The sequence below is a fragment of the Mustela putorius genome, unplaced genomic scaffold (genome assembly GCF_011764305.1).
Source record: "Mustela putorius furo isolate JIRA1106 unplaced genomic scaffold, ASM1176430v1.1 tig00003834_pilon_pilon_pilon, whole genome shotgun sequence".
NCBI classification, from domain to species: Eukaryota; Metazoa; Chordata; class Mammalia; order Carnivora; family Mustelidae; genus Mustela; species Mustela putorius.
Window position 1 is genome coordinate 80871917 of NW_025421987.1, and position 24638 is coordinate 80896554.

Below are 24638 nucleotides of genomic sequence, written 5' to 3' on the forward strand. Positions count from 1 at the left end.
TCAATTTTTACCGTTAGAGTATCCAGTTGGGCCAACGAAACCAAAAATTATGGGAAACAAACACATTCTGATCTGTTATGGATACTAACTGATTCAATCCAGGCAAAACGCCTAATACCTCTTTAAACAAAAGTCCTAATTGTGTAAACACTGACTGATGTTCTAAATAAAATCCACTCTATGTGGGAAACATTAGAAGACAGGAAGGATGCAGCTGTAGCAGGAGGAGAAATGTTAAAGCTGAGCCCTCAACAGAGAATGCCGAGTTTAAAAAAAAAAAAAAAAAGTCAATGATTCATTCAAATCGTTGTTTTAAAACTTCAAGTCTCTGTTGAGTGTTCAGCTTTAACATCTCTCCTGCTGCTCCTAATAAACCATGTGGGAGTGCACACACACACACAAACTGAGTGCTAGCAGGAGAGCAGGAAAGGCGTGTTATTTAAAGATACGGAAGTACATACTTAGGAGCTACCTTTGGGAACAGGAAATAGCAGCTGGGGCCAGAGGGCTGCTGCTTTGGTAACAAGCCATGTACCTGTTTGATTCCTTATGCATAATACTGATTGTAAGAAATACTTAAAATCACTCTGTGTAAGGTGTTATTCATGAGTCTACAGTGGGACTGTAAGGCCACAGGGGAGAAGTCCGAGCATGGGGCTAAGGGGAGAGTGGGCCTGTGTCCTGTCCCAGCCAAGATCCACTCCAGAAGGAAGAGGGTTCATAGCAGTTACAGTGCCTCCTGTCAGGTTAGAAGAAACTGCAATCTAGCGAAGTCCACACTGAATCAGATTCACTGTTCATCTTCAGAGCAAAACTTACCAAACAAGATATTCTAGAACCAGATGTTACTACTCTTTACGAATGAGAGCTGTCAGGGCGCCATTGCCCATGGCTCCATAGCATCCGGGAGGCCGGGAGAACCACCCGACAGGAACCTGTCGCTGTTTCCTGACAAAATCCAAACCGACTGAAACTTCTTTACCAACCTGCACGATCTCCTTTTAGCGTGTCCCACACGTTACAGTTGAAGTCATCGTAACCAGCTAACAGGAGGCGCCCGCTTTTTGAGAAGGCTACGGAAGTGATCCCACAGATGATATTGTCGTGAGAATACAGCAATAGCTCCTGGTCTGCACGGAGGTCAAAGAGCCGGCACGTGGCATCATCAGAGCCAGTGGCAAAGGCATATCCGTTTGGGAAAAACTAGAAAGCAAAGGAACAGACATTTATTCCCCAGAAGTATACCAAATCCACATGAGGCAGAGTGATGAGACCTAAATTTGAACTCCAACTTGGCTTCTTCCGGGTAAGAAATGTCGGGCCCTGAAAATTCTTAACACTTGCAGCCCTCAGTTTCAGCGTGCTGGTTAGGACTGAATGAACTAACATTCAAGGTCCGTGGTTCAGCACAGCAAATACTGGCTCTGTTCCTCCATGCAGCTTATTAGAAGATTTAAAGCAGATGGCACTGTTTATAGAATTTATATACGCAGTCTTAAACATTCCAAAGTCCCATCATGAAAATAAACAGGAAAGATTTTACAAAAGAGAACATAAATCAGCCTAGTTAGGCTAGGTATAAACTTCAGGTAGTAGTAAACTATGCATTATTAGTTTGTGAATCCCCTTTCCTCAGAACCTAGCAGAACACTGATTTTTTTTTTTTTAATAAAACAAAGACTTTTCAGGTATCTGTTGGTCATCTGTGTATCTGTATTATTTTTGTGAACTGATTTTTCACGACCTTTGCTTATTTTTTACTATGCTGTTAGTACTTGCTGATTTGTAGGAATAAGATGAATGCAAATTTTATTTTTACACATTTTATAGTTCTTTATACCTTCTTTTAAAAATATAAAATTTCATTTTTTTTTAAAGATTTTATTTATTTATTTGACAGAGAGAAATCACAAGTAGGCAGAGAGGCAGGCAGAGAGAGAGGGAGGAGGAAGCAGGCCCCCTGCTGAGCAGAGAACCCGATGTGGGACTCGATCCCAGGACCCTGGAATCATGACCTGAGCCGAAGGCAGCGGCTTAACCCACTGAGCCACCCAGGCATCCCTAAAATTTCATTTTTATGTAACCAAATTTACCTTTCCATTTGAGATTTCTTCCATTGATTTATGAATACAGTCCTTTCTCAGGCTTATTAGCTGATGTTCAATTGTATCTTTTTCTAATTTTTTAAAGTAATTTCATTTTTCACATCTTAATTTTTATCTATCCAGGATTTATTTGATATACCAGCATTCAGCATAAGGATCTAACTTAATTTTCTTAATAGTCAAGTAACTGTCCCAACTCTTTAAATAATCATTTTACTGATTTTGTTGTTACATCTTTAATTCACTGAACTCTTGTGTACACACAAAAATGTTAGTTTTGTCTCTCTTTTCTTGTACCTGTACCACATTTTTTTAAGAGATCCTAGGGGTGCCTGGATGGCTCAGTGGGTTAAAGCCTCTGCCTTTGACTCAGGTCATGATCCCAGAGTCCTGGGATCGATTCCCACATCGGGCTCTCTGCTCAGCAGGGAGCCTGCTTCTCCGTCTCTCTCCACCTGCCTCTCTGCCTACTTGTGATCTCTGTCTGTCAAATAAATAAACAAAATCTTTAAATAAGTAAATAAAATAAAAAATCCTAAGTTGACAGTAAATTTTTCTATCTGGCATGGCAAAATATTCATGGTACTCTGATTCAAATCAATCTGTTTTCTCCACCCCGCCCCGTACTTCAATTTCACAGACATCTGATCAAGTTTCTTTTCTTCATATTCCTCTGACTCATCTCAAAAAAAAGATCCACTTGGGGGTTTTTTGAAGGAGACGGAGAGAATCCCAGCAGACTCTCCTGGACACAGGGCTCCATCTCATGACCCTGATATCACAACCTGAGCTGAAAACAAGAGTCAGACACTTGACAGACCAGCCACCCAGCCACCCCTCCACTTGGGTTTTGATTCAAAATTTGTATTAAGCCTAAAAATTAGGTTAAGGGATGAATGATTAGCTTGTAACATGTAGTCTTTTCATTCAGGAAGATGGTACTTTTTCAAAGATTTTATTTTTTTAATTCAGAAAAAGAGAACATAAGAGTTGGTAGGGGGAAAGAGGGAGAGAGTCCTCCAGACCCAGCACGGAGCCCCAGGTGCGGCTCCAACTCACGACCCAAGCTGAAATCAAGAGCTGATCCTTAACTAAGCCACGCAGGGACCCCACAATTATTAAGTAATCTCTATACCCAAAATACAGGGCTTAGATTTACAAGCCCAAGATCAAAAGTCACATGCTCCACTGACTGAGCCAGCCAGGTATCCAGGGAATATGGAATTACAACAAAGAAAAAAAAGTTCCAAAAAAATTTTATGATTATAAAGATTCTACACATTTCTCATTAAATGTATGCCTCTTTCCTAACTTCTGTTGCTATTCCCAATAGGATTTTCTTCCTTTCCATTTTCTTCCTGGTTATTATTGGTGTATGTAAGAAAATTACTGATTTTAAAATGGTTTCTGTCACCCAGAAAACACACTGAAATTTGGGATATCTAGAGAGCCAGACTGTATCACCTGCAAATAATGATATTTGTTTTACTTTCTAATTCAGCTTTTATTTCCATTTTGGGTCCAACTATACCAGCTGGACGTTTCAGATCCATTTAAATAATGGTGATGGTATTATCATCTTGTTACTTAATACAAGTAACAAGCCTCCAGTGTTTTCACTGTTAAGAAGTCCCCCCACACTCAGGATGATGGTGGAAGAAGGCAGTGATAACAAGGTAACAGATTCTCAGAAATCCAAGTACTTTTTTTTTTTTTTTTTTAAGATTTTATTTATTTACTTGAGAGAGAGACAGTGAGAGAGAGCATGAATGAGAAGAAGGTCAGAGAGAGAAGCAGACTCCCCATGGAGCTGGGAGTCCGATGCGGGACTCGATCCCGGGACTCCAGGATCATGACCTGAGCCGAAGGCAGTCGTCCAACCAACTGAGCCACCCAGGCGTCCCAGAAATGCAAGTACTTCTGATTTTAGTGCTTTTAGTTTCAATCTGGTCCCAGTGGAGATGGTTTTTTTTTTTTTTTTTTTTAAAGATTTTATTTATTCACTTGACAGAGAGAGATCACAAGTAGGCAGAGAGGCAGGCAGAGAGAGAGAGAGAGGAGGAAACAGGCTCCCTGCTGAGCAGAGAGCCCGATGCGGGACTCGATCCCAGGACCCCGAGATCATGACCCGAGCCGAAGGCAGCGGCTTAGCCCACTGAGACCTTTCTGAAACCTTTTTTCAAACCTTTTCAAGTTCCCAAAAGGCATAAGGAACCCCTAGCCATAATTTCCTCTATCTACCCAGGATCCAAATTATTAGTCCTCCCAGGCTACAGAGTAGTTTAGAAAGAAGGTCCTTAAGCAAGTGAAAGGCTTCACCAAACCCTTACCGCCTTCTTAGAGGCTAATGATTTTGACCACTTTCTTCCATCCTAACAGCCAGGAAGATACTCTCCATTGTTCCTTTGCAGGAAGTCCAACAATGCCATTTACATATATTTATCAGCATGTATGGGGTTAAACCTGTTCTCTACCATGGACCAAAACAGAAGCTATAGTACAGTAAAGGACACCTAGCACGGAACACCCAATCAGATCACCCCTTTCAGCTCAGTGTATGGGGCACAGCATGCCAGTCTATGTTCGAGACACAGGATGACCAGACATCTGTTTTATATAGGATCGTCCCCATTTATGCTCTTCTCCCAGGCAAAACTGGTAACAGCATTCTCTCACACTCAAAATCTCACATTTCCTAGGCTGGATGAGAGAAGCTCACGTGACCAATATGATGAACTAGTTTTCAATTAGCAATAATCACGCCTCGGATAAACCTCATTGGCTACAATACTGCCACTGCGCAAAGCTATGATGAACTAGTTTTAACTGGGAGCTTAGGATGGCCCTCAGAACTACAGGAAATACTTAAATATATTTGAAATCTGCCAGATACATTTAAAGAAAAGTCTGTGTGATGTTGGCTGTTCATTTAGTTGGGTTTCTTTGGGTTTGCAATGTAACCTTTACTATTCTTAATTTTATGTATCTGCAATATTTACCCTTCTTAAGTTTACCAGAGATTTAGGGAGTCAAGTCTTCTGAGTATTTGAAATTTTAAATTTTCTAACAGTTTTCTATTATAAAATTTTGTTTTTCTATTATAAATTTTTCTAAGTTATTTGTTCATTCAACAAATATTAAGTACCTATTGTATCATGTACAGTTCTAAATGCTGGTCTGGAGATCTATGGAAGTCAACAAACTGACAAAACCCTTTGTCTCCATAGAGTTTATATTCTTGTGAAGCACACCATAAACATGAAAAGCAAATAAAAAATAAGCATGTTAGATAATGATAAATATGGGGGGGGCAGAAAAAGGGCAAAGCTTATGGGTAAAAGCTTAGGGTGTCCAGGGAAGGCTTTACTGAGAAGCTGTATTTACTAAAGAGCACCCCCCCCACCACCAGCAGGCGGGAGGTGAGAGCTGGCTTCTGCTGGGAAAATCAGAGACACAGAGAGGGGTCCGTAGTGGTGACAGTCCCTGCCGTAGAAAATGTGCTGGCAGGGTTGGGGGATGGGAGGTTGGAGGGGTGGCAAGAAGGCCAGTGTGACTGAGGCAAAGGGAGGACTGGGCAGTTCAGAGAGGGAGGGAGGCAGCGTGGGTCATGGGTGACCACAGGTTCACAGTCCCTAAGAGGCTGATATGAACCCCTCAGGATGGCTGTTTTTCAGAACTTAATGTCAGATTTGCAGCTAGGCTGGACGGACCACCATGAAGGGGCAAGAGGGTAGGGGGTGGTGGACCCGCTGGTTCAGGGAGAGGTTCTCACTTCAAATCTGCATTTCTGCTTTTCTCTTTACCAGCTCCTTCCTCTCTCTATCCTACTGTGAACTGTTCTTTTTTTCCCCAAAGTCCTGAGCTATTCACTTCATATTTAGTATTCCTTTAGTGGCCTACTATGTAGTTGGTTCTTATGATTAAGGACATCTGTCCAGGGGTGCCTGGGTGGCTCAGTGGGTTAAAGCCTCTATCTTCGGCTTAGGTCATGATCCCAGGGTCCTGGGATCGAGCCTCACATTGGGCTCTCTGCTCCACGGGGAGCCTCCTTCCTCCTCTCTCTCTCTGCTTACTTGTGATCTCTGTCAAGTAAACAAATAAAATCTTAAAAAAAAAAAAATCATCTGTCCAGTGCAAAGTGCAATGTTTAAACTAGAGTATTCAAATCCTTCATCTTTTTTCCTGCCTACACAGGACATCAGGATCTCAAAGTTGTAGATGAAAGTCTCCCACACAATGGTGTTTTGGATTCATTTCTCCTCGCTTTTCTAATGGCTTTGGCTTCGTGTACATTTCAGTGTGATAGCTTCACTACACACCATCTCTTGTTAACATAAAACTTCTCATCTTGCAATCTGTTTCAATTTTACTTAGTATAATAGAAATATACTAGAATTACTCCAGATTTCTTTCAGGTTATAATTTGCCCCCTCTTTCATTTTCACTGCTAGCTTTCCTGGGCCATTTTGTTTTAGATATAGCTCTTGTACATACAGTCTGACTTACAACATATCTTGTAATAGTGGCGACCATTTACATGTATTGCCTTGAGTTCCTATATGTGGTCTAAACCTCTTATCCTATGCTGTATTTACTAGAATTTTTCTCCCCTATCATAAAGTACAGCCTCTGAAACACTCAGTGCAGGACTCGTGGGATCATGACCTGAGCCAAAGGCCAATGCTTAACTAACCAAGCCACCCAGGTGCCCTGGAAAAGGACTCTTTAGACCCAACTACTTCCCTATAAGAAAATCACTTTGGATATAAAAATATAAACAGCAAGCAAAAGCAAGGAAGAAGATATGCCTATGCTAAAACTAGTCAAAAGAAAGCCAGGGTAGTTCTATTAACATCACACAAAAATTTCAGAGTAAATAATATTACCAGGGATAAAGAGGGACATTTCATAATGACAAATCAGCCAACCAAGAGACCACAATAATCCTGAAGTTTTATGCTTTCAAATACTCACTGAAGCAAAAACTATTACAAGGAAAAATGAACAAATACACAAATAGAGATTTCAAAAGTTCTTGCTCAATAACAGAAAGAACTGAGTTATCAGTAAGGATAAAAAAGACCTGAATAATTCTATTAGCCAACTTGAGATAACTGTTATCTGTGGAACTCTCCATCCAGTGACAGCAGAACAGAGATTCTTTCCATGTGCAAAACAGTGACTAGGTCAGACCATTTTCTGGACCATAAAACAAATCTCAAGTTTAGAATCCTATAAATCATACAAAGTGTATTCATGGACCATAATACAATTAAAAACAAAAATAAAAATATCTAGAAAATCTCCACATAATTGAAAAATGTACGACATACTTCTAAAAACCTCATGAGTCAAAGAGATCAAAATTAAAAAAATTTTTAACTACATGAAAATGAAAACACAGCAACAGTCAAACCTGTGGGATGCACCAAAACCAATGTTTAGAAATTTACCACTATAAGCTTCAATATTTAAAAATAAAAAGTTTCTGGGATGCCTGGGTGGCTCAGTGGGTTAAGACGCTGCCTTCGGCTCAGGTCATGATCCCAGAGTCCTGGGATTGAGTTCCGCATCCGGCTCCTTGTTCAGCGGGAAGCCTGCTTCTCTCTCCACCTTTGCCTGCCTCTCTGCCTGCTTGTGTGCTCTCTCTCTCTCTCTCTTCCTCTCCGACAAATAAATAAATAAATAAAATCTTTAAAAATAAAAAGTTTCCAATGAATGGTTTCACCTTCTACCTTATACACCTAGGAAATGAAAATGACACCCAACTACACAGCCAAGAAATAATCGAGTGAAAAATCGATTAAATAAAACAAAAATTGAGCAAATCACTCAAACCAAAAGATTGTTCTTTGAGAAGATAAAGAAAACAGATGAAACTCTACAAATGTATTCATTTGCTAGGACTACCATGTAACGAAGGACCAAACAGCATAGCTTACACAGCAGAAATTTAACGTCTCGCAGTTTTAGAAGCTGCAAGCCTGAGGTCAAGGTGTGTAAGGGCTGTGGCTGGTAGTCTTTTCCCTGGGACTCTTCACACTGTTAAACTTCTCTGCTTGTTGGTCTGGAGCCTTCCCCTTTTTCTAAGAACACTGGTCATCTTGGATTAAAAGACCTCTGATCTGGTATGGCTCAGCTAATCACATCTGCAACAACCCTATTTTCAAATAAGGTCACACACCTTGAGGTAGTGGGGGTTAGGACTTGATGGATAAATAGATAACCTCAACAGGTCTGTATCTAAGACAGACATTAAATTCATCGTTAAATCTCTTCTCACAAAGAAAACTCTCCCAGAGAGCTTTTACAGAGAAATTAAACCAAACATCTGGGATGCCTGCGTGGCTCAGTCAGTTGAGTGTCCGTCTGCCTTCGGCTCAGGTCATGATCCCAGGGTCCTTGCTGGGGGAACTCTGCTTCTATACTCTCTCTCTCTATTTATTTATTTATTAAATAAATAAAATCTTTAAAAAAAGAAACAAAAACAAAAAACAAAACAAAAAAAATAAACCATTTAAGGAAGAAGTAAGACCAATTCTACACAAACTGTCCCTGGACAACTGAAGTGGAGGGAATGGTCCCCAACTTTGCCTACAAGGCCTTTATCAACATTAGTCTGATACCAAACTAGAAAAAAAATTTGAAGAAAGGAAAAAATAGAACAACTTTTATGAATATGGCTATAAAACTTCATAAAAACTTTTATAAATTTATAAATCAAATTTATAAATCAAAGGTAATATATAAAAACAATTATGTATGATGACCAAGGATGATTTGTCCCAGAAATAAAGGGTTGGGTTAATATTAGGGGGGAAAAAAATCAACGTGAATTCAATAACAGACTAAAAACAAAAACCACATGATCTTCTCAACAGATGAAGAGAAAGCATTTAATAAACTCCATTCATCCCTGAGAAAATCTACACCAATTAGGAAAACAGAATACCATCAACCCGAGAGAGGTGACAGAAGACAGAGATGGAGAAGATTAGGTATACCTGCTCTAAAATTCTATTCTAACCAGGCTGGCCAAATAATAAGGGGTGGGTCTTGGGATCGAGTCCTGCATTGGGCTCGCTGCTCAGCAGCGGGTCTGCTTCTCTCCCGCCTTCCCCTTTCCCCTCCCTACTTGTGCTTGCTTGCTCTCTCGCTCAAATCTTAAAAAAAAGAGTCCTGTTTCTGTCTTTATTGTTTAGACCATTTACATTTTATATGATTATTGTATTGACAGTATTAGGTTTAAAGTCACCATCTTGCTCTTTGCCTTTTGTCCTATTCTTTGTTCTTTTTCTACATTTTTTGAGTTTTTAAAAAAATTTTGCATTTTTAAATATCGTGTCTTGGTTTTTTAGCAACATTTTTGTTGGTTTTTGGTTTTTGCTGCTGTTTTGTGGTTGCCGAGAAAATTTGTGGTATACTACAGTTTGCAGCAATCTACTTTTAAGTGATCTTCTACCACTTTTACTTTTTAGATGTTCAACAAAATTATAAAAAATGGCTTTCATTTTTTAAAAAGATTTTATTTATTTATTTATTTGACAGAGATCACAGGTAGGCAGAGAGGCACGCAGAGAGAGAGGAAGGGAAGCAGGCTCCCCGGTGAGCAGAGAATCCGATGTGGGGCTCAATCCCAGGACCCTAAGATCATGACCTGAGTCAAAGGCAGAGGCTTTAACTCACTGAGCCACCCAGGCGCCCCCCCAAAATGGATTTGTTTGTTATTATATGTGAATAAACAGGAAACATTTTTTCCCCAAATATATCTTCTTCCAAAATGAGGAGTGTCTCATACACAAAAGCATTTGCATTCATAGTACTTTTGGAAATTCTAGTCATTTTTAACAGTTTAGCATTTGACCTAAATAGGACAATAATAACCACATATGATTAGTTCATGCTCATATACACGGAATACTTATCTGGCCTAATCTATCTGTAGCTACCTGTTTGGGGTTTTTGTTGTTATAACCATATTATAGATTTTAACAGTTTATATCCAGAATACAGTTTCCTTAGAAATGCTATTTACTTACACTGACAGCATTGATATCTGACACATGTCCAGTAAAAGACTGTCTGCACATTCCATCTCGAATATCCCACAATTTTGAAGAAGCATCACAAGCACCAGAAACAAAAGTCCTCATGTCAGGACTCAGGGAAAGACTCATCACATCTCCAGAATGCCCAGTGAAAGTGGTGGTCTGCTGGGCAGTTTCGATGTCCCATAAAGCACTGTAATTAAACGTAAATTAAAATAACAGCTATCAGATCTTTCCTTATGTTAGTTCCAACTACCGCCCTCAATCCCCAAATCAGTGTTGGCATGGACCACACTTACCAAGTTGTGTCTCCTGAACTTGTAACAATCTGGCTGTCATCTAAAAATCGGCAGCAGGACAAGTAGCCTATAGCACGGAGAGCAACACATTTTAGGTTAACTGAACAGAATAACCCAATTACCACGTGAAATACTAATACACATTTTTTAAAACCCAATACGTAGGCAACATATATTTGTTGGCATAACCTATAGTTTTACTTCCAGTTCTATGCTGTCTGCAACTCAATTCAATTTTATCAGGAAATTCTCAGGTAATTACCATGTCAATGGCATATCCTGTTAGACAATCCAGAAATGACAAACTTGGGACACAGTTCCCTTCTGCCTACCATGATTACCGAAGAGAGAGATTCCTTTACACAAATCTCTATCACCTATGGCAGACTGGGTTTGGTGCGCTGGGAATTCCTCTACTAACACTGTAAGAAACTACCACCTCAGTGACGGTTTCATGGAACACGGTCACCTGAGTGCTCAGAATTTACCAGTGTTTCCTAATATGGAAATGGATATGGCAGGAAAAGGATATTAGAGGTTTTTATGAAAAGCATCATCAAATAGTACTACCAAGAATTCAGAGAGGCAGAAGTCTGATGAGTGGCAATAAATTCCTCATTAACACTGAAAATCAAATACACTCTATGGTGTGCACCCTGGCAAATCAATGTACTCTCACGTTTATGAAGTATTTTTCACTATGTATCTAATACACACTTTCAGTTACATAACTCAGATGCCAAAATTCCATTAACTCTTATATGGTGGCAGAGAAAACAGCTAATTATGTTTTGTTTTGTTTTGTTTTAATAGGCTCCGTGGCAAGCATGGAGCCCAACACGGGCTTGAACTCACAACTCTCAGATCATGACCTGAGCCAAAATCAAGCGTCAGACGCTTAAATGACTGACCACCCAAGCACCCCTGTATTTGTGGGGTTTATTGTTTCAATCTTTTGCAATTGATCTGTCATTTTCATAAAATAGTGTTATTTTTGAAAGAAAAATAAGGTTGCAGTCATCACTTGTAGATCTTTAAAGTTGGAGCTTTGCTGACTCATAGTCATTTTTACTCTCACCTGATAAACACTCAACCTTCAGCAGCCGAGCACAATTTGCCACACACTCTAGCTCACTGGCTCACTCAGGAGTCCTCCTATTTCGTAGGAAAGGACAGTATCCAGTGCAGCTCACCTGTGTGACCCGGTAACTCCCGGCTCACTCTCACGTTGCCCTCTCTGGTTTTTAAGTTATATATAGAGCAGATGTTGTCCAGCCCTCCACACGCGACGTAATTACCAGACGGAGCATAGGCACAGGTCATCACCCAGGAAGATCTCAAAGGAATAGCATGCATCTGTACAACAAATATAACACAGAAACTATTACTAAGATTACAAAAACAGACCATTTTTCAAACCGGTTTACAATAAAGCAAATATGACTAAAAATTAAATGCATCTAACTAAAAATAAGCCAAATTAAAAATGCAATGGTTTAAATGAACAATGAAAAATAAAATACTAATAATACAGAAAAACTAACAGGCACATTAGCATATATCACCAATTCATTTGGATTTAAGTGTTTTTTTCAGGAATTATTTTAAGAGAAGGATGTAGAATGTTTCAATGCTAATAAATATATCCATTCAAAATATTAAATGCAAATGTTAAAGAACTTACTAAAATTCTTTGTTCTGGCAACAGTAGTCAAAAGAGGAATTTTCTCCAATATGACATAAACAAAAGCAAGTATCAGAGCCAATTAAAATGCTTCTTCCATAAAAAATTTAAAAATAAAGGTTCTCCTAGGAAGAGATGGCACTGTGGGGGCACCTGGGTGGCTCAGTTGGTTAAGCGTTTGCCTTTGGCTCAGGTCATGACCCCAGGGTCCAGGATCAAGCCTGCCATGAGCTCTGCTCAGTGGGGAGTCTGCTTCTCCCTCTCCTTCCTGCCTCTCCCCCTAGTTTGTGCTCTCTCTTTCAATCAAATAAATAAATCTTAAGAGAGAGAGAGAGATGGCACTGTGTCCTTCTAATAGTTGGATATACACTCTGCACCCAAATTTTTAAAATGGCAATAGTTTGCTGTGCCTTTTTACCCAATTTTGCAAGTAGGTGACAAAATTTAAGGTATATGGGAACAGCAAGGCTAAATGGTCCAGAGAATGAACACACTGGTTGAATCCTATTATGCTCTTGCTTAAACCTAAAATATTTTATAAAAACTCTTCTTGTTCTAGAAAAATATGGCTGAAAGACATGCTGGATGGGCCAATTAATATAGAGAAACTCATGAATCTGTCTTAGCTAGCTTTAAAATCTCAATCAGGCTGAAGTTATTGTTTACTTCACAAAACAGAACTTTTAAATCTTTAATAATATATAATAGTAGTGATAGAAATACACAGAATATAAAAGGTATTTCATATGTTAAGTTTCTTGAGTGGAAGGTTTTCCACTGCCACTCAACCCTTTGACATCAAGGACTCCTTCCAGTGGACACATTAGGAGGACCCACTGGGTTTTGCCAAGATGGGAAAAAGTTGTAATTTGCCTCCAAGCTTCTGCATCTCCTGAGCAAGCCAGAAACACAAATCAGTGGATCCAAGAAAACCCTCACCATAGCAACGTGGCTTACCCACAACTAGAAATAAAAACTTCAGGGTTGTTGCCCATTAGGAAATCAGTAATTAAAAAAAAAAAATCATTTATAGGGGCACCTGGCTGACTCACTCATAAAAGCCTGGGACTCCTGATCTCAGGGTTGTGAGTCTGAGCCCCACACTGAAAGTAGAGAGTACTTAAATAAATAAAACTTTAAGGAAATAAACCATCCATGTATAAAACTAATGCACACCCTTTTCTAATACTAAAATACAAAGTAGGAGACTCAAGTAAAATACACTGAATGATAGTCCTTCCACTGTCCTTGGGAACATAAAAGGGCTTAATTATTAAAAGCAAATAGTAGGCCCAAACAGAGGATCTAGAGTAAAATAAATGGAGTAATTTTATCTTTGAAGGAAATTTAAGTTTGAAATAACTGAATAAAGGAAAGCACTGGTGGACACCAGACCAAAAAAAAGATTAAAGAGAATGACTAAGATATCCTACCTTATTTGTTGTATAGCTATCCCAAATAATTAATTTTCCATCTTGGGAAGCACTGACTAGTAGCCTAGAGGAAAAAACACAAAAATATTTTGACAGAGGAAAAAAGTAGCTTAAATTAGTCATCCACTGCATTACTATAGAATAGTTAAGAAAAAAATATTTTTCTAATTAAAAACTTGATACCAGATAATTATCTTCCCAACTTAAAAAAAAAATTTTTTCTGTATGCCAAAAGTTTTCAGTAGGATACATAATTTAGCAAAATTTAAACATTTTACTAAATTTAAACATTTTTACTAAAAATGTCTCTGGTTATAATTCAACTTTTCTAAAAAAAAAAATGATTAAACTTTTTATGGTGACAACATTCTAGTTCTTATTCAAGATTCTAACAGCTAATAGCTGACTGGTTCATTATTTACTGACTTAGGCTTAATGATAACAGTGTACATATAACCTTAAAAACGTATTTCCCTCCACCTAAAAATCTGAACTGGGAGCCTATGAAGGCAAGGCAGCCTTTCTGGATATGATGCAGGATATATATGCCTCCTGCCTTTGAGTCCTCTACCATCTGGCAGAGAGAAGGCATTGACAACAAGTTTACAGTAAGATAAGTAAGTGGAAGTTGTCAGAGGGGTGGTATAAAAATCAATGCTGTTGTTGAGTCTTGTTGAGTCTTGGCAAAAAGAACGCATACTGAAAAATGGAATCCTGTAAGCTAAAGGTAGAAGTCCACATTCTGTGAGGAGGGTATGTTCATTGACAACGAGAAAAATACAGCACGTGTTTCAGGAACTGTGAATTTTCCACTTGCACACAGTGTGTGAGAAATGGGTGTAACCGCTGAGAAAAGTGGACTGGGCCTGAACAGCAGAAAGCATTGTTTGCTGGTTAAATATGAACTCTTAACTAAACAACTATTAGTTAACTATAACTTTTTGTTTTGCTCTGGACATTTTCACTAGGATATAAAATTCAAAAGATATAAAAAAGCTATCCAGGGGAACCTGAGTGGCTTAGTGGTTAAAGCCTCTGCCTTTGGCTCGGTTACAATCTGAGAGTCCTGGGATCGAGCCCCGCATCGGCCACTCTGCTCAGCCGGGATCCTGCTTCCCTTCCTCTCTCTGCCTGCCTCTCTGTCTACTTGTGATCTCTGTCTGTCAAATAAATAAATAAAATCTTTTAAAAAGCTATCCAGTGGGGAAAAAAGTCACATTCCCCTCCCTGTCACCAAGCCATCTGGATCCCTTCCCTATAGGTAAATGACATTAGCAGGAAATTTATATAGCAGCAGCAACAATCTTCTTGAGCTCACAATCCTGAGATCAAGACCTGAGCTGAGATCAAGAGTTGGACACTTAACTCCCTGAGCCACCCACGTACCCTGAAATACATTCTTTAAAAATCAGCTGGCGCAGGCACCTGGGTGACTCAGTTGGTTAGGCTGCTCTGCCTTTGGCTCAGGTAATGATCCCAGGACTGATCCCTGCCTTGGCTCCATGTTCAGTGCAGAGTCTGCTTGAGATTCTCCTCTCCTCACCTTTCTCCTACCGCTTGTCTCTCGGCATCTCTTAAAAAAAAAAAAAAAAAAATGCAGGGCGCCTGGGTGATTCAGTTGGTTAAAGCCTCTGCCTTTGGCTCAGGTCATGATTCCAGGGTCCTGGGATCGAGCCCTGCATCGGGCTCTCTGCTTGGAGGGGAGCCTGCTTCCTCCTCTCTCTCTGCCTGCCTCTCTGCCTACTTGTGATCTCTCTCTGTCAAATAAATAAATAAAATATTTTTTTAAAAAAAGCAGGTACAAACCTTGAATCATATCCCCAGTGCATAGCGTAGATCTTAGCTAGGTGACCCCTCAACGTACGTCTTGTTCGCATTTGTATTCGGCCCACAGAATCCATATTTGATGTGATCTTTAGAAAACAACAACAATGTTATTTTTTACAAGTCAGACATACCTCAGACAATAAAGCAGAAATAAGAGGCATAAGACAGAAGACAACTTTATAGCAACTGAAGGTACTTTAAATAATTCCAGAGCCATTACAGGATCAGTAAGTTGAAGAAAAAGGGACTTTGAATGTTCCTATTTGCACACCTTCCAGTGAGAATATTTATCATAGACTATTAACTTTTAAGAATAGACATACCTTCTAACTTTAGGGGGAAAAAAAGCCACAGATAAAAATCAAATAGTAGATGATCAAAGAGTAAAAACATGGATACTTTTAACTGCTCATAAGAAAGCAAGCTCTAGTAGAGCACATAAAATATTTCCTTAATAAGAATTATCAATATTAAACTAATAAAACCTTCCTAAGAGTTGATGTTAAAAAAAAAAAAGTAAAATCAGCGCATATCAAAATGAATCAGAAGTTACCTAAAAAAATACATATGAATCTACATATTTTTCCCCCTAGAGTCTTCTATTTGAACAAGTGTGCTTTAAAAAGCACATGTACAGGGCTCTCTGCTCAGCAGGGCGCCTGCTTCCCACCCCTCTCTCTGCCTGACTCTCTGCCTACTTGTGATCTCTGTCAAATAAATAAATAAATAAATAAATAAAAGCTTTTTAAAAAAATAAAAAGCACATGTACAGCATCTGACAAACTGTAGTATTTTTAAATACAGAGCTCACTTTTTTAAATTAAATACTAATAACTATCTGAGTATCATTTGCATCCACATCAAGCTCTTTCATGTGAATTACTTAAATGAATGGAGAGAAAAATAACTTTACCTGAATAAGCGTTGCATCATTACATGCCTTCCTAGCATCCTGAAGTAAAGAAAGAAGATTATAATACATTTAAACATGGAAATCTCTGGATAGGACTTAAAATACTATTTTCATTGAAAACATAGACTTACAAATACAACTTTCACTGTACCACATAGTCTTTATTTAAAATTCAGTGGTCAGTATATTCATAACTTTGTGAAACCACCACCACTAATTCCAGAACAGTTACCATTAAAAAAAAAAAAAGTTAGAAGAAGAAACAAAGGTACAAAAAAATCCCAATACCCCCCAATCCCCTCATTCCCTGGTAATCACTAGTTTACTTTTTTTTCTATGGATTTGTCCATTCTGGACATTTCTATACATGGAATCTTTTAATAGGACATTTTGTGTCTGGCTTCTTTCACTTAACGTAGGTTTTCAGGGTCCATCCATGTTGTAGCAAATGTCAGTACTCCATTTCTTCTCATGGCTGAGTAATATTCCACTGTTTGAAAGGATCATGCTGTTTATCCATTAACTGATGGACATTTAATTTCTTTCCACTTTTTGGCTTCTGTGAATACTGAGGCTGTGAACACCCTTGTGAGTTGTGCATCCACATTTTCAGTTCTCCTGGGTGTTGGAGGCTATGGCATGGTTGGAGTCGTGGATCAAACCAGGCCCTGACTTGTGTCTCCTTTAAAGTCCGGACACCTTGACAAGGGGTTAAGGACAGGAAAGTTGAGTAACACTGAGAAAGGGTCTGTGCTATGCACTGTGCTCTCGCCTACATGACTTCCCACACGCTCTCCCTACAGAAGGGAACAACGTGGTCAGGGTCTTGAATTCTTAGTTGGTCCTTGTTGTTCCTGTACTTCCCATAACCCACTCCCCAGTTGATTGTCTTGCTAATGGCATTAGCAAGACTACCTGGCATCATGAGGTTTGCTTGTAGTTAATGTAAACTTGTTATAGATACTGATGTATTACTCCTCCTATTGTGGTCTGCCTTATAAATGATTGTAAGATGTGGAATAAAACTGGCACCGTTGGACATCATCCTCAGTGCTCCTCCTGCCCCCATCTCTTTGTCTCTTAATTTCTTTTTACCATCCTCTTACCCTCATGTTCCTGGTCAATTTGTCACACCGGCCGCGACACCTGGGTATATATACCAAGGAGTGGTGAGTGACGCGTAACTCTACAGTTAACTCTTTAATAAAGTGGCAAGTTGTTTTCTTCATAACAGCTGTACCATTTCACATTCCCACCAGGAATGCAGTATGAGCTTTCTGATTTCTTCACATCCTCACCCACACTGTCATCTTTATTCTTATTTTTAATAGCCACTTTCATGGCTGTGAAGTGGTATCTCACTGTAGTTCTTATCTGCATTTCCCTAATGATTAGTGACGGTGAGCATCTTCTTTGCATGGAATATCTATCTGGACATGAGCTTACTGGCCATCTGTAGATCTTTGGAGAATTGTCCAAATCTTTTGCCCCTTTTTAAACTGCACTATTATTGTTGAGTTGTAGGAGCTCTTTATATATTCTGGACACTAGATTCTTATCAGATATATAATTGGCAAATACTTTCTCCCATTCTGTAGGTTGTCTTTTCATTTTGACTGTATCCTTACGCAAGTTTTTAATTTAAATTAAGTCTGATTTATCTATTTCTTCTGTTGCTTGGGCTTTCCATGTCATATTAAACTTCTACTGAATCCAAGGCCACAAAGGTTAACAGTTTGTGTTTTAAAAAAAAGTAAAAATTTTGTAACTAAAGATTTTATTTATTTGAGAGACAGAGACAGCAGAAGCAGGAGGGGTAGTGTGAGAGAGAGACTCTCAAGCTGACTCAAGCCCAGGACCCTGAGAGCATGACTCCAGCCAAAACCAAGAGTTGGAGACTTATGACAGTGCCACCCAGGCACCCCTAAAATTTTCAACACTGTTACCGTTTATATCTAGGTACCATTTTCAGTTAATTTTTATAAATGATATAAGGTAGGAGTCCAAATTCATTCTTTTGCATGTGGGTATCCAGTTGTCCCAGCACCATCTGTTGAAAAGATTGTTTTTTCCCTCTCAAATGATCGTATTATCCTCACTGAAAAAAAAAATCAATCAGCCCTAGATATATGGGTTCATTTAGGGACTCTCAATTCTATTGTACAAATATACTTCTGGTTTATGATTAAAAGATTTTAAATTGCATCTCCATGAGTAAAAATGAACTAGGTTGATTTAATGGGCCCAGAGTATTCAGAGTTATATGTTTCTAAGCTTCAGCAAAAAGGTTCAGAGTTCCCATTTGGTTTGTTCTGGCATTTAGAAGTTGAGGTGATAGGAAGGATATTTATAGCATACTCAGGTCATTTCGGAAGTATTTTTATAAATATATAGCACTTCTTTAAAATGCTTAGTATCTGTGTACAGTGTAAACGCAATTAGGAGTATTTTAGGTCCAATGAAGAAAAGATAGGATACATTAGGAAAACAATTTTTGTAATAGGAAATGGCTCATACTGAGTCAGATCTGTAAGTAGCAAGGTCCTTACATGTCAGCAGCTGGTTACGCTTAAGCATTCTAGGAGAGCCTTTCAAAGAGAACTTAAATTTTTACACAAGTGAAGGCCTTATCAAAAAGAAGATAACAGTGAAACAAATCAATATAACGAATAACATTTAGTAAGCAACAAGATGTTTTAAATCAAGTTTCTCAATAAACTGAGAGGATTCATATAACGTGGGGAAATCAGAAGCACAATTCTTCCTACTAAACAATTTTTTCACCTCAAAGGTCAGGGTACTATCCTCTCCAACACATTTTCCGTACTGTACTTAGCACACTCCTGTGCAAAGAGGAAGCACACAGTAACTGAATAAATGCCCCAAATGGGCAGCGTGTCACAGTCAGCTGAAGGAAAAATGCCTGCCTCCGCTTGCAGCCAAGACTAGATGGAACACACGACCTTTTTTAGCTGCCTTTCAACCTATTTGTAACACTTAGACTATTTCTATGTAAGGGTGTTCACAAGTAGTTACACAAACATAGGATTCTCTCATTCTTAGTCAAATTGTGGGTTGAGAAGCCTCATTTGGCAAAGAATAATTTAGTCCAGTATCCTACAATGAAAAGAATTTCCAGAAATGATGGTGATGGCCTGAGCTATCTATGTTCCAAAAGTGGTGGAGGTAAAGACTAAATTCTAGAAACAGTTTTCTGATTTTAAGCTTTGTGAAAATGGTACTATCCTTGTTTAGGTCACCTTTCTTAACCCAGTCATTCAAATAAAAAAAATGTCAGGTACTATCCTGGGCCCACAGTTATAGCAGTAGACAAGCCAGAAATGTCAGCCCTCATGGAAGGTTTGTAATATTAGTACTACAATTAAACAGTAAATGATAATTACTGAGTAGTGCAAATTGATAAAATTAAAACGTTGGAATATAAGCATTATACAATTAGCAGTTACTTGCAAATCATGCGAAGATTCTACTCACATGCAGAAGGATTTATTCTTATGGACACTTATCCATTATAAAATGAATATAAAATTATTCCCAGTTTGGGACACCTGTTTGATTCAGTGGGTTCAGATGAAGACTCTGTCTTCATCTCAGGTCATGAGCTTAGGGTCCTGGGATCAAGCCCTGCATTGGGCTCCCTGCTCAGCAGAGAGCCTGCTTCCCCTCTCTCTGCCTGCCTCTCTGCCTACTTGTAATTGATCTCTGTCAAATAAATAAATAAAATCTTTTAAAAAAATGATTCCCAATTAAAGGCTGAAGTCCATATTGTCCACCAAAATGTAAGACATCCTTGTGCAAAAGTGACCTATTTCTCACTCCAAATAACAACTATAAAAGAAGAATGTTTCCTTTACTTTTTAAATTTAAAATAAATCCAACTGCGTAAGATTGCATACCTTTCCATTATGTCATGTGTTTATACCACAGTGAAGTATACAGTTAGATTATATATTCTAGAAGTGAGGGGGACAAACGGAGGGCCTTGAAATATAGCATGATGTGATTAAATTGAGAGGTACAGTACATGGCACCATACATACACGTGGTCACTTGAAATTACAGGAGAGGAATGTGAGCACCTGCATCTATGCATGCAATTGTGTTGGGACGCTGGTGAGCTATGAACAATGATTAGAGTATAAGCAGCAGAGGCAAATGTCCCCAGGGAACTATAAAACGAGGCCAGCTCTGGTCAACCTTGTAACACAAACCCAAAGTGCCGTAATTTACTGGTAAGTCCTATGCACGTCATTTCACGTGATCTCCACAAACCTACATACTGGGCACTGGTATTCTCACCTTACAGGAAAGAGATCAAGAGTCACAGAAGTTAAACTTGTTCAAGACCACAGGATTAGGAAGAGCTGAAGCCCATGCACTTTCTACCACGCCATTCGGCGGGCCTTTCAATGAAAGGAGACTAAATCCAAGGACAGGACTCCGGTGAGGCTTTTCAGAGGACTGGGACTCAACAGACCAGAGGCTTTTCAGAGGACTGGGACTCAACAGACAGGAGTCAATGGGCGGAAAACTGGAGCCAAGGTAGTACGACCCTAGGCAAAGGAAACCATTTGTAAAAGGGCGATGAAGGGGGAAAGAGCAGCGCATCATCAGAGAACAGGCCCCAGACTCATAGGACAACAACACAGGCTGCAGGGCCAGGAGGACACAGGCTCTGGCATCAAAATATACTGGTCTGAGAGGAACCTGGGTGGCTTAGTCAGTTGAGTGTCTGCCTTTGGCTCAGGTCATGAGGTCAAGGTTCTGGGATCCACCCCAGCACCTGGGTCCTTGCTCAGTGGGTCTGCTTCTCCTTCTCCCTCCACCCCAATCCCAAACAGCTTGTGCATGCACGCACGCACACTCTCTCAGGTAAATAAACAAAATCTTTAAAAACATACATATACCTGGCCTGAATCCTGGAGCTAGCACTTAGTAGCCACGTTGCCTTGGCAGATTATTTCATTCTCACTGAGGATCAGTTTCCTCAGCTATAAAACAAAGCAAAACCACCTACATTAAAGGGTTGCTAAGAGGATTAAGGAGATTAGTATGCGACCATGTATTTGGCTAACCACCCCAGGCAACGACACCACAAAGAAATTACATATCAATACCCCTGATCAAGACAGATGTAAAAATCCTCAAAAAATTATTAGCAAACCAAATATAACAGTGTGCTGAAACAATTACACCATAATCAAGTGAGACTTCTCTCAGGGATGCAAGGATGGCTCAGCATCCACAAATCAATGATACAGTACATTAACAAAATGAAAGATAAAAACTATACACTCATCTCAATAGATGCAGAAAGGCATTCAACAAAATTCAACTTTCATTTATGAGAAAAACTCTCAAAAAAAATGGGTATAGAGGAAGTATACCTCAACATAATAAAAGTTCTATATGACAAGCCCACAGCTAACATCATACTCAACAATGAGAAGCTGAAAGCTCTTCCTCTGACATCAGTAACAAGACAAGGATGCCCACTCTACCCACTGTAATTCAACATATTACTGGAAGTCCTCAGTGGGCAATTAGGCAAGAAAAAGGAACAGTTTTTCCAAACTGGAAAGAAAGAAATAAAACTATTTGCATAGGACATGGTGTTATATATAGGAAACCGTAAAGACCATACACACACACACACACACACACACACACACACACACAAGAAATAAATTCAGGGGATTCCTGGGTGGCTCAGCTGTTAAGCGTCTGCTTTCGGCTCAGGTCATGATCCCAGGGTCCTGGGTTTGAGCCGCACATCAAGCTCCCTGCTTAGCGGGAAGCCTGCTTCTCCCACTCCCCCTGCTTGTGTTCCCTTTCTCTCGCTGTTTTTCTGTCAAAATAAATAAAATCTTATCAAAAAAAATTTCAGTAAAGCTGCAAGACATACAAAATATATAGAAGATCTAAAAAAAAATGTATCATTTCTATGCACTAAAAATTATCAGAAAGAAATCAAGAAACAATCCCATTTACAACTGCATCAAAAAGAATAAAACACCTAGGGATAAATTTAATCAAGGAGGTGAAAGACCTGTACACGGAAAACTATTAAAACAAAGATGAAAGAAACTTGGAAGACACAAAATCAATGAAAAGCTGTTCTGTGGCTCATGAATCGAAAGAAAACTGTTAATCCATACCACCCAAAGCAAGCTACAGACACAAGACAATTCCTATCGAGAATCGAACGGTGTTTTCCACAAAAATACACATTCCACTTTTTAAACTCTGTATGAAACCACAGAAGATCCTGAGTAGCCAAAGAAATTTTGAGACAAAAGAACAAAACCGGAGGCATCATGCTCTCAGATTTCAAACGACATTACAAAGTCACAGTTATCAAACAGTACGGTATTAGCATAAAAATGGACACATGTATCAATGGAACAGAGAACCCAGAAATACACCTGTGTGTGTATGGTTAATTAATTTATGACAACAGAGGAAAGATGGTCTCTTTAATACATGGTGTGGGGGAGAACTGGAGAACCACAAGCAAAACAATGAAACTATACCACTATCTTACTCCAGACACAAAAATAAACTCAAGATGGATTAAACACTTGAAGTTAACACCCGAAACCATAAAACTAGAAAATCTAGGTGGTACATACACAAGCACAAGAGTATTATCCAGCCATAAAAAGAAAAGATCTCGCCATTTCCAACAACGCGGGTGGATACTGTGAGCATTAAGTGAAAGAAGTCAGAGACAAATACCATATGATCTCATTTATATATTCCAAAATTTAAAAAAAAAATAAGAAAGAAGGAAAAATCCAAGCTCGTGTATACAGAGAACATTTTTTTAAAATGACATGCTCATGGGACCATGCACTCAGCCAGTCTGTCAGTCCTGTTCAGCTTCTGCAGCAAGTGACACCAAGCAGAGGTGGCAGAGAATCCCTTCTGGTGCGGGCAACATCTACTTCAGACATTATTCTGTGAGGCCTTCCCTCATCATCCCATGCAAAATAAATCCCTCCTTTGACAGCTTTGTCAGACACCTAAACTACCAAAGTCAGAGTTCTTATTTGCATCTTAATCATCCACGTCCTTGAATTCCTGAAAGGAGATTTGGTTCATTAGGATTTCAATCCAGTCAGTATCCACATTGTTTTGGTGAGTGTCCTTCAGCCATCCTTTGTTCTTCCTGTTCCTTTCCTCTTTTCTTGTAATATCTGTGTATAGATCCTATGCTTGATTCTCTCTTCTGATTCTTCCGTCATCAAATCAGACGAGTTCTGAAACAGCTCTTGCGGAAGAAGGTTCACAGGCAGGGGGGCGGCCAGCAGTGTTCTGAGTCATTAGGGATTCTCCTGGCTTTGTTCTGAAGTTCTGTGTATCCCCTACTGTTTCAAACCTTGCTTTCTCTGCAGTAAGTAGGCAAGGCAAGGATACAGTCCAGTCTCTTTCCTCTACCCTGCTCACCAAGAGGCTTCCTAAACATGAAGGAAAATAGACATGCCATCTTTTATCTCTATCTTCTTGGTCCAGGAAAACGTGTTTCCACTGTTCCAGAGGGTTACTGGTGTTTTGCTGAGGGAGTACTAGTCACTTTGCAAAAACCGTCCCTCTCAGTTTTCCCACACCTTGATGCATTACTGTTTGATTCTTGGCATGAAGTTCTAAGGGTCTTTAAATTTTCTGGTTAGATAAAAATTGTATTTGTTTAAGTTCTTCACTGTTTTGAGTTGATTTCCAAGAGTAAAAGATGACAGGTATGTGTTTATTATGCCACTAATAATTTTTCATGTTTTTCTGCAATCTAATATTTCAGAGATTCAGATTTTTCTAGTGTATTGCAACGTGATAATATCTGCCTCATCACAGGACACCAAAAACCAAGCTACAATTCCAGGTCTGTGAATAAGAATTAGGTTTGTCTCTCCACAGTAATTACATATAGAGTATTAACTTCTTAGGGACACAGAGGTCCTAAGTCCACACAGATATTTGTTAGGAAATCGTTTTTAGAAAGTACTTTAGAGGTATGATAAAAACAAACTGACCACTTCAAGACTCGTGCATTTAGTATTTGTAAACTGATTCAATAATGAACACATTTTATTCATTGCTGCTACTAAACAGAAGTGTCAAAATTCGAGAACGAGAAACTCTGCTCTTACCTGGATCTGATTCCGTAGCTGTTCGGCTTCCTGCCTCAACTGCTCCAGCTCACTCATCCTTCTGCTTGTTTGCCTCAGAAATCAGCAAGTGGAAGCAACTGTCAAAAATAAAAACAAAAACAAAAACCCAGCGGGCTAGATTCAGGTCTCCATTTACACAT

The 24638-nt window shown here is 39.1% G+C and overlaps 1 protein-coding gene and 1 pseudogene across 2 annotated transcripts in view; both read right to left on the reverse strand.

The window, feature by feature from the left end:
- The window catches only part of GNB4 (G protein subunit beta 4), a 56165-nt gene that overhangs the window by 5078 nt on the left and 26449 nt on the right, over positions 1–24638 (reverse strand). For both annotated transcript variants that reach the window (XM_004756629.3, XM_004756630.3), the window contains exons 2-9: positions 24478–24575; positions 16310–16348; positions 15376–15482; positions 13570–13633; positions 11646–11808; positions 10453–10519; positions 10145–10346; positions 987–1203 (exon numbers count right to left, since the gene is read on the reverse strand). In XM_004756629.3, the coding sequence (XP_004756686.1) occupies positions 987–1203; positions 10145–10346; positions 10453–10519; positions 11646–11808; positions 13570–13633; positions 15376–15482; positions 16310–16348; positions 24478–24534 (916 nt within the window). In that variant the 5' untranslated portion in view covers positions 24535–24575. The remainder of the gene's footprint in view (positions 1–986; positions 1204–10144; positions 10347–10452; positions 10520–11645; positions 11809–13569; positions 13634–15375; positions 15483–16309; positions 16349–24477; positions 24576–24638) is intronic.
- LOC123394678 lies at positions 4744–4913 on the reverse strand (annotated as a pseudogene).